This window comes from Notechis scutatus, chromosome 3 (genome assembly GCF_049901735.1).
Source record: "Notechis scutatus isolate UNSWTSFEM ecotype Mainland chromosome 3, rNotScu1.2, whole genome shotgun sequence".
Taxonomy (NCBI): Eukaryota; Metazoa; Chordata; class Lepidosauria; order Squamata; family Elapidae; genus Notechis; species Notechis scutatus.
The window spans coordinates 25583029-25594303 of NC_142011.1; the positions used below are offsets into that span (position 1 = coordinate 25583029).

Genomic DNA, 11275 nt, shown 5'->3' on the forward strand with positions numbered 1-11275 from the left:
GTGGTTAATTCCAGACTTGCAGAGAAAATAGGAGGAGTATTAGTTATGTTTGCTGCCCTGAGTTGTTTATAAAAATAATAAAGATATGATAAAAACTAAAAGAAAAGAAAATCACAAACATATTGCTATAGGAGGGTATTTTTCTAGCAATACAAATTAGAACATTATATACATTAAAGCAAGAAAATGTGTAAGGAGCAGCATCCAATTTTAAAATTGCACTAATCTCAAGATCACAGCAAATTGTGCTGACAGCATGTGGTGCTGGTCTTAAGAAATCTCTTTTGACAGCAGAAATGCCCACATGGCTTCAAGAACTAGATAATTTTTCCTTCCCCTTCAAAACTATTCTGCTTACTTGGTAATTGATAAGCATAGAGGATTATCATTTACCTGTGAGTCATGTACAGTAGATTAGTATTCTCTCAATTGGAACAATGGCATTGATTTTTAAGCAGCAAATTAGAATGTGAGTTTGTGTGTGAGAGAGAGAGAGGAGGGGAAGGGGGGAAAGAGAGACAGAGGGAGAGGGAGAGAGAGAGAATATCAGAGAATGCATAAATACAGATACATAACACACTGACAAGCACAAGCTAATACAGGCAGGTAATAAAAAAGGATAAGCATATCATACTGCTAACCTAGCAAAATGAATATCAGTTTTTAAAAACTGAAAATCTTTTTTACAATAAGTAAATTGGAACAAATTATTTCACTTACGCAATAGCTGCCATGTACAAATCAAACTTTTGAAGAAAATAAGTGAGAGATTCTGGTTCACTATAACTAATTTGTTTCATAAGGCCGTCTACAGTATCCGCAGGGAGATGTATTCCTCTTTTCCTAGGAATTTTAAAAAGTTTGTATATCAACTGCTGAAATTTATTTAGGATTAGTTTTGAACAGTCAATTCTTTTGTGAGTGCATATGCTGATAAAAAAAACTGAATAGTCAAATAGCCCTGGCTAACTGTTATATAATACTTTTTAATGTATCCCCAGCTAACTTCTAACCTTAACAATGAAACATCCAATAAAATACATATTTCCTTTCTTGGTATGACTGTATTGATAAATTATATCCATGCACATCAGATGTTTCCTGAATCTTAATATCATTTCTATTGTCCCATTTCCTTGTGCTATGAAACACCTTAATAAACAAAACTGTCTTACTATTAACTCACAAACAGGAATTTCTAACCCTTACCCAAAAGCATAAATTACCATTGGAGTAGTAACTTTTTAATTACTGGAGTTACATTATTATGCAACAGCTTCTACTGGGATATAAGCCCTGTTCTCACTGTTTTCCATTTTCCTAGCATTTTGCCAACATTTTGTGATGCAATCTGTTTTATTAACAAATGTCCTGTAGCTTTTAAAGAAGTTTTCATGTTCAGAAGTTTAAAAATAGTCAGATATAAGTAGTGGGGTCAGATCCCAGTTTTTTGTATCCTATCCTTTCCTAACTTTCAGATTTTTCCATCTATTTTACTGGGGATCAAATCTGAGAAAATGATGGAAAAGATTATTGATACAATGAGAACCATGATGGTACAACTATGCTGCTCCCTTTTAAGCAGATTATACAGATGAGTAAATATAACTATGACTATACCATTAATTTAATTCCTGAAATAAAACCTGCTTGTTCTAGAACAGCTATATGGAATTTTACTGCTAAATTATGTTATATATGGAAATTTGCCTTATACACCTAAAAATATAAAAAGCAAGACTGAAGCCATATTTGTTCTCTTTGTGACCTGTTAGAGATCAGAACACTTATGCAATGTGTTGTTCTGCTAATGTCCTGTCTGGTTGTGAAATCATTTGTTCTTGGCTTGGGTTAATAAAATCATTTTGACATTATAGGGATATTGATGATCTCTTGTGTAATCTTTTAAATGGAAAACAGAAATCTGACGATAATGGGAATGTTGGGAGATTTCCATGGAAGGATGCGATTGTTTTATGAGGAACGTTGTGTAATTTCTATTTATGGTAAATAGGAAGTGTTATGTAACCATGTGATTATTATACTATATAAGCTGTATTCACTAGAAGGAAGTGTCTCCTTTCTCCTAAAATGGTTGCTTTAGGGTTAGGGGTCCGGTATTGCAGTATCTTATGTAATAAAGCATCCTATGGATTATCAGATTATCAAAGTCTGTTGATTTATTTATATAATAATCTCACAATTCCTAAAACAGCAACATTATATAAGAAGTGGGATCAAACGTCAAAATGTTTCCCCTTCTAAATTTAAATAGAATAATTGAGAAACAGTCTGGAAACAATATTGATTAAGGATAAAGTACCAATGATATGGTTGTTTTTTTAAAAAAAGAAGACCCAGAGTTGTTAACTTACTTGCCAAAGTGTAGAATAGTTTCTGGCTTAATGGCTCCATCCAAGTGAACATGAAGTTCAACCTGCAAGAGATAAAAAGATATATAAATCTACTGTAATTAGCCATCTAATCTTCACATCCAGCTGCATTTTCATTCTCTTATAACAAATGTATTCTCAGCCCCTTCATCAAAATGCAAGCCATTTTAAAATTTGATGAAAATTCAAATAATCTTGTGAAACAACATAGGAAATTTCAAGTTCAAAACAATAGCAAAACAACAACAAAAACCCCAACTTACATACACATAAAGTGCCTTGCTTCTGCTGAGGTGTTTTGAACAGAGGTTGATGACTATCCATGACTATTTGTTATATGAGAAAAATAATGTGTAACTGAAGATACAACGGTACCTATATTCTGTGAAAGATCTTTGTATCCAAAAGAAGCTTTTCCCTGTCCATCTTTAGTGGGGAGGTGCTCATCTCCATTTCCTAGCCAATGAAGTCAGGGTTGTCTAAAGACATTTCTGGAGTCATATGATCAGAATGACTATACGCCAAGATGCACAGAACGTTACCTTCTCACCAAAGTGGTACCTATTTATTTACTCATATTTATATGCTTTCGAACTGCTGAGAGGGGGGCAGGAACTGGGGCAAGTAATGGGAGCCAGAGGTGGGCTGCCGCCAGTTCACACCAGTTCTGGAGGATCGGTAGTTAAGATTAGGTGCAGTTTGGCAAACCGGCAAATCCCACCACTGGCTGGCCCTGCCCCCACCCATTTTTCGGCCTGTTTTGGGGGCAGTATTCAGGCTGGGTTTGGGGCCATTTTCAGACTGTTTTGGAGAGCTGTTCTCAAGACATTATGGGGCATTTTGGGTTGTTTTTCAGGCCAAAGATGGTCCCAAAACAGTCCAAAAAACAGCCTGAAAAGGGCCCAAAACCAGGCCTGTTTTGGGGCCATTTTCAAGCTATTTTCAGGCCATTTTCTGGGTCAAAAATGCCCTGAAAAACGCCCCCCCCCAAAAGGTCCAAAAAACAGCCTAGCAAACAGCCCAAAAAACAGGCCGAAAAATTGGCGGGGCCAGCCAGTGATGGGATTAGCCCTAACTGGCTGAATCTTACCTCTTCCTTTGAGGCGAGTGGCTAGGAAGCGGGGCTGGGTGTGATGAGTGACATCACCCACCTAGTCACATGACCAACCAGCCACACCTACCCAGCCAGCAAACTGGTTAAAAATTTTGCAGCCCACCACTGATGGGAGCTCACCCCATTGCGCAGCGCTCAGGTCTCAAACCCAGGCCTTCAAGCATTCCAGCCAACAAGCTCAGTGTTTTCAACCACTGAGCCATTGTGCCTTCTTTGTACCAATTTTGAATGCCCTTAAGAATTCAAGATATGTGATCCAAGCTTCATTCATACAGTATCTATGTGAAGTACCTGATCACTAAGTCAAGATGATATATCTCCCCCAAATTGATTCTGTAATTGACGTACTATATTTTATTATCTGGCATCTTGTACTAATATGAAGATAGCTTTAGTGACATACAGCATGAGACGGAGTCTACAACCCACACAAGTGGCTCAGGTAGTGCAGCTCATCCAGGATGGCACATCAATGCGAGCTGAGGCAAGAAGGTTTGCTGTGTCTGTCAGCGTAGTGTCCAGAGCATGGAGGCGCTACCAGGAGACAGGCCAGTACATCAGGAGATGTGGAGGAGGCCGTAGGAGGGCAACAACCCAGCATCAGGACCGCTACCTCCACCTTTGTGCAAGGAGGGACAGGAGGAACACTGCCAGAGCCCTGCAAAATGACCTCCAGTGGGCCACAAATGTGCATGTGGCTGCTCAAATGGTTAGAAACAGACTCCATGAGGGTGGTAAGAGGGCCCGATGTCCACAGGTGGGGGTTGTGCTTACAGCCCAACACAGTGCAGGACATTTGGCATTTGCCAGAGAACACCAAGATTGGCAAATTCGCCACTGGCACCCTGTACTCTTCACAGATGAAAGCAGGTTCACACTGAGCACATGTGACAGACGTGACAGGGTCTGGAGACGCTGTGGAGAATGTTCTGCTGCCTGCAACATCCTCCAGCATGACCGGTTTGGCAGTGAGTCAGTAATGGTGTGGGGTGGCATTTCTTTAGGGGGACGCACAGCCCTCCATGTGCTTGCCAGAGGTAGCCTGACTGCCATTAGGTACCAAGATGAGATCCTCAGACCGCTTGTGAGACCATATGCTGGTGCGGTTGGCCCTGAGTTCCTCCTAATGCAAGACAATGTTAGACCTCATGTGGCTGGAGTGTGTCAGCAGTTCCTGCAAGATGAAGGCATTGATGCTTTGGACTGGCCCGCCCATCCCCCAGACCTGAATCCAATTGAGCACATCTGGGACATCATGTCTCATGCCACATTGCACCACAGACTGTCCAGGAGTTGGGGGATGCTTTAGTCCAGGTATGGGAGGAGATCCCTCAGGAGACCATCCGCCATCTCATCAGGAGCATGCCCAGGTATTGTAGGGAGGTCATACAGGCACATGGAGGCCACACACACTACTGAGCCTCATTTTGACTTGTTTTAAGGACATTACATCAAAGTTGGATCAGCCTGAAGTGTTTTTTTCCACTTTAATTTTGAGTGTAACTCCAAATCCAGACCTCCATGAGTTGCTAAATTTGATTTCCATTGATAATTTTTGTGTGATTTTGTTGTCAACACATTCAACTATGTAATGAACAAAGTATTTAATAAGAATATTTCATTCATTCAGATCTAGGATGTCTTATTTTTGTATTCCCTTTATTTTTTTGAGCAGTGTAGTTTAGGTCAGTTTATTCATGAAGGGACTAGTGTAGCAGAGTGAGGAAAACTTGAACATACATAAGATTTTAACTCAGTTTAGTTTCATACAGGAAAAAGATTTAGCTACCATTTATTTTTCCTTCAGGAAAAAATAAAGCCTTGGTTTCAAATATATGACATCAACCAGTGGCTCTCAACCTTTTGGGCAACAGGGACCGGTTCCATGGAGCAATTTTTCTGTGGACCGGAAGGGGTTTCATTTTTTTGTGTGGCCCGGTTCCTGGCATGCCGTGGATCGGTGCTGGTCCATGGAGAGGGGGTTGGGGACCCTTGACATAAATAGTATAAACTTGAATTCAGAATTCTCTTGAACCGAGTTGTTAATGGGATAATTTCAATGTTGCAATTGGAATTTCACATTCTCCTTTCAACATTGTAATTGTTCAAAAATTACTGTTGGGATTTGGAGATTCTTTGGAAAGATAAAGACATTAGTCTGGGAACTGTAAGAGTAAAGAGGAAATTGGGGGAAGGATTATTCAGACCTTCCCTTACACCACAATTCTTCCTACAGATAGAAGAAAACTTTTGTTTGCAGAACATATACTCAGAACACACTTTAGAGTTAATATCTTTTGAACTGATCAACACTGAAAATGTCTCTAATGTTTAAGATGGAACTGAAACACAAAAACAAAGTCTCTGCTTAGAGAAATATAAAGAATGAACAGAGCTGCAGGGTAAAATAAGGGAAGAAGAGAGTGTATTGTTTCTCAAATAAGTTTATAGTGCCTGTTTGCATTAAAAGAACCAGAACATTTTTTTTACAATCTGTGCTGCGTACCACATATTTAACATTCTAAAAAAGTCAGTATCCTAACGGAAACAACTGCCCATCTAATACAAATTTGAAAGTTTCAGTATATGATTTTCATGATTTAATTGTTGGCAGTTAATGAATTTTTCTATGAACCAATATGGGGCCAAAAATTAACAACATGCTTAGATATTTTAGCTAAATCCATGAAGCAATCATAGCATCTATAAAACAAGGGTAGAGGAAGTAGGGTGTAAATGGGAGGTTGTGCACAGAGACAAGATTTCAATCTATAGTAGCATCCATCACTTTGGCCCCTTTATCTCTCCCCAGTTAATTCTGCAGGGGATACAAATGTCTGTAAATTTTGTCTGTTCATAATGATCAAGAATTTTCTAGATGATATTACTAAATCTGTGTGAGGCATTTTTTTTTGTTTTTAGGATACATCAGCAATTCTGAGAAATTCTTTTTTTTTATCTCCTTTGAGTCAGGCTTGACTTCTAGCAGTTGCAAGGACAAGCTTCTGTAATTTCCTTAGCAACATTTTCTGAAGTGGTTTGCCTTTGAGTTAGGGTTCCCCAGGGCTGAAAGAAAGCATGGATTTGCCCAAACTTGCCCAGCTGGCTTCTGTATCTAAGGCAGGATTAGAACTTGGGTTTCTCTGTTGCTACTCCAACATTTTAACCACTAGAACTGGTACTCTAGAATAGCCAAATCCATAACCTGGGTTAAAACAGATAAAATTGATATAACAGATCATGCATCCCACAAAGTATTAAATATCAAAAATAAAATCTATTTTCAACTTTATTACTCATTATGACAAACCAAATTATATCACTAACATCTTTCTGCTATTACATAAAACCCTATAGTCCAGAATAATGTTCTCTCATTCAAAATTACATTAGATTTAAATGATCAGAGCTAAAACTTATTTTATGAAACTGAGATGTTCTTGATTTTTATTAATAATTCCATTAGCTTCACAATAACCTGTTTCAAAATAATCGATCAGTAATACACTACATGGATTGCAACTATATATTTGGCAAAGAAAAATATGTCATATAAGTAAAATAGATGTCAACTATTTCAGCCAACATGAGAGGACGATGAAATATTTTGTTATATGATTTGCCTAGAAACTCAGTTCGTTATGGATTGACCTGGAAAACCATCTTTGGCCCACTATATTAGCCCATCTCAGGCAGGGAGGGTAGGCTCTGGACTCCCATCAGTTAAATAATTTTGACTGGCATGGTCCAGGAAGAAAGCCTGCTCTGCCATTGTCCGTCCCCCCGCCCCCTTTGGAACATTCTCCCCCTCCCAGAGATGAGGTGGGCCCCCACTCTCCTGCTTGTTCAAAAATGTCTGAAGATTTGTTTCTGCCAATTTACTTGGGGCTTGAACAGGAACACGTAGCTGTGAAGCTTATTAGCACCTTGAAGGCCTCCACTGCCTTTTTAACTTTCAGTTTTTATTATTCTATTTCTGTCTTAACTGCCCCCTGTAGAAATATATTTACATTTCTTGGTTTTAACTGTACATTGTTGAGTTGCTCTGTAGGTGAAATAGGTGGTTTCCAAATTTGATAAATGACTAGAATGAAAGACACAGAACTGCCTTGAACTGAGAGATGGGTGGCAAATAAATATAAGAAATAATGTTCAAATAATGCATATAAACATCTATCTTTGAAACATCTATCCAGATAGTAGTTTCGGAGTACAGTAACAGAAGCTGCTATGTAACATATGCTTTAGACTAGCATATGGGTATGTAGAATTTACACTGTGAAATGTAAATGCAAAAATTCTTACACAGACCAGTTTTGTAAATGTCTAGTCAAACATTCAGGTATCAGTGGCCAAAAAGAATTAAGTTTTCCTCAAAAGTGACTTAACATTGTCATTCACTTGCGTTTTTCAGATAAGGCCTGGAGAGATAAAGTCAAACTGCATTCCAGGTAATTTCAACACCACCGTCATCTTGGTAACAATGCATAAATATCCTTGTGGGATTTTCTTTTCAATCTCCCGATCTAACATATAACCATATTTCCTAGTGGTGCCTCATCCAAAATTGATCATAGACAGTTCCAGCTTAGGAGCAAATGATTACCCACAATCATCTAGATCCGTGGTGGTGAACCTATGGCACGCACAGAGCCATTTTTGCGGGCAAGCCAAACTTATCTGCACTGCACATGTGTGCACCTCCCAGCTGATTTTCAGCCCATTTGAGGCCTTTTTGTGAGGCCCAGAGGCTCGAGGGAAGCCTCTGCAGCCTTTGGAGGCCGAAAAACAGGCCCATTTTGCCACTTATGGAAATACCGGAAGTCACGAAATGGGCCCATTTTTTGGCCTCCAAAGGCTGCAGAGGCTTTCCTCAAGCTGAAAAAGGCCTCAAATGGGCTGAAAATCAGCTGGGAGGCGCGCACATTCGCAAGGGGCGGCGGGGGGATTGTGCGCACATGCACAGGGAGTGTGGGGGGGCACATGCATTGCTTTCTGGGTGCTGGCATGCAAGCACGCGCACATGCACACAATTTTCAGCTAGGTTAGCCACACTGATCTAGATGTTGTTATCTGGCTGGACAAAGGCTAGGGATCACATGATAAAAGATAATTCTTTAATTAAGAAGGATTTAGAAACATGGGGCAAGCTGCAACTTTCATTATTAGGCAAGATTGCTGCTATTAAAATGAATATTCTTCCAAAATTCCTCTATATATTTGAGACAATTCCAATTAAAGTACACAAAAAGTTTTTTTGAAGAACTTAATAAAATAACTGCAAAATTCATCTGGCAAGGGAAAAAACCTAGAATAAACTTAAAGACATTGCGGGATATGAAGAGCAGGGGAGGGCTGGCACTTCCAAATTGGGAGTTGTATTATAGTGCAGCCTCTTTAGTATGGTTGAAGGAATGGGTGAATTTAATAAGAGAATATTATTCTTAGAAGGCCATGACGTACAGAGGGGCTGGCATGCTTTTTTATGGGATATTGGGAAAACTAGCCAGAAATATTTTCACAGACACCTAATCAGACATTCATTATTGACTAATTGGAAGAAAATACAAAAAAAACACTACTTAAAGATACAAATTTGGATATCAACACCAAACATATCAATGTTTGGATATCCAACATTATTTGGATCCACCCAAATAATTTGGATATTACTAAAATGATTAAATATAAGGACCTATTGGATACGCAAGGAAATCTGAAATCGTGGCAAGACCTTCAAGATCAGGGATTAAAAATTGATCCGTGGGCATATCTTCAAATTCAAAGTAGATACAAACAGGACAATAAAGAATTTGGAATTAATAATAAACTCCAGCAATTAGATAAAATTTTATTAGGATCAGGCAAAAAAAAATAACAAAATTTTATAATTATTTATTCGAGGTAGAATTAGAGGAAGAAATTGTTAAAGGGAACATGATAGCCTGGAGTAGGAACATAGGATGTAGTATCACCTTAACAGAATGGGAAAAGGTCTGGGGTAGAAATAACAAAATTGGTAGAGTACAAAGATAATTCCTATAAAATGTTTTACAGGTGGCACCTTCCTCCTTTGAGATTAGCGAAGATGCACCCCAATATGAGTCCGAACTGCTGGAAATGCAAAAAAAAAAAAAAAGAGGGAACTTTCTTCCATAGGTGGTGGTCTTGTGCAGAAGCTCAAAAATATTGGCAGAAAATTAGAAATTGGCTTGAGGAAATGACAAGAGAACAGATCAAATTTAAACTAGAGTCCTTTCTATTAGGGATCTTTGATAAAGAACTACCAAAAAAAGTGAAATATATAATAATACATATTTTGACTGGCCAGATTGGCTTTTGCACGAAGTTGGAAACAGCCTCATGTTCCATCAGAGGAGATGATTATTCAAAAAATTTCAAGTTGTGCAGAAATGGACAAATTAACCTTGGCATTAAAAGATAAAGACACTTCAATATATTACGACAGCTGGAACAACTGGTACAAATGGATAGATCAAAGATAGGCTTCACACTAAAAGGCAAAAGATATGATAGAATCATAGTAGTGATATACAAATATATGTAAGGATTAATTGTGTATATGGTATAAAATAAAGATAAAAAGGTCTCACAAATTGTTGAAGATGAAAATGTTTTTAACTGTTTTCTTTCTTTTTCTTTCTATTCTTTTTTCTCTCTTTCTTGTCTTCTTTTTCTCTCTTGCATTTATGTGTGTGTTGTTGGTCTATTTTAATTGTAAAACCGATAAAGTATATTTAAAAATAATAAACAGGCAGAATTACTGATGAAACAAGAAACTGCAACAGAGTAAAATGTTGGATAGCTGTGGGAAGTGACAGCAGAAAGACAATAGAGGCAATGAAGACAGGAAAGAGATGAAATGTCAAAGGGTGAAATATATAATGTAAGCAACTTTGGCTAATTAAGACAGGAGATAGCAATCTTAAGGCGTCAAAAGGATGGGAAACCACGAGTTAGTTTGATGACAATCAAGTGTAATTTGGATTACCTGATTCAGTCGTTATTGGATGGAGCCAATAAAATACAATTGAGCCTAAAATTTATGTTGCTAAGTGAGACATTTAAGCAAATTTTCCCAATTTTATGACCTTTCTTGGCACAGTTGTTAAGTGAATCACTGCCATTAAGTGAATCTGGGTATGCTGCAAAGTGATCACACTACCCCAGAACACTGACTGTCATAAATACGAGTCAGTTGCCAAGCGTCTGATTTTTGCTCATGTGACCAAGAGCATGCTGCAATGGTCTTTAAGTATGAAAAACAGTCATAAGTCACTTTTTTCAGTGCCTTTGTACATGTTGAAATGTCACTACATGGACTGTTGTAAGTTGAGGACTACCTGTAAATGCTCAGTTCCATCCAGTCGCCCTTACTCTACCCTGAATAGGGACTACAGAGTCGTAAAAAGGAAGCGTTTTATCCAGTCATTATGAGCCTTGGGCTGCATTTTTAGCGAAAAGCGGGTGATCTTTAAGTCGGTGGAAGAGGCACCTCAGCAACGAGGAAAATACACGGAAGGGAAGAGCCCCTCGGAGATGGGGAGTGGACTCAGGCAGGGGAAGCAATTGAAGCAGTTCTCCAAGTACAAAGAAATAAACCCCGGCACTCTGTGAATCACCAGAGGGCAGAAAAGGAAGTCCGCAGCTTCAAGGGAAGACTTAGCGGAGGTCTCAGTGCCTCCAACTCCCAGCCGAAGTAGCAGAGAAAGCGCCCAGTCAGACCCCGCACCGACTGCTCACTCAC

At 38.7% G+C, this 11275-nt stretch overlaps 1 protein-coding gene across 3 annotated transcripts in view; it reads right to left on the reverse strand.

Moving 5' to 3' along the window:
* The window catches only part of ADA (adenosine deaminase), a 74041-nt gene that overhangs the window by 62629 nt on the left and 137 nt on the right, over positions 1–11275 (reverse strand). For 2 of the 3 annotated variants that reach the window (XM_087959345.1, XM_026665025.2), the window contains exons 2-3: positions 2376–2437; positions 721–843 (exon numbers count right to left, since the gene is read on the reverse strand). In XM_087959345.1, coding sequence (XP_087815471.1) covers positions 721–843; positions 2376–2437 — 185 coding nt within the window. Of the gene's footprint in view, positions 1–393; positions 598–720; positions 844–2375; positions 2438–11275 lie in introns of those variants that run through there. The other variant, XM_087959346.1, reaches the window with a different exon arrangement.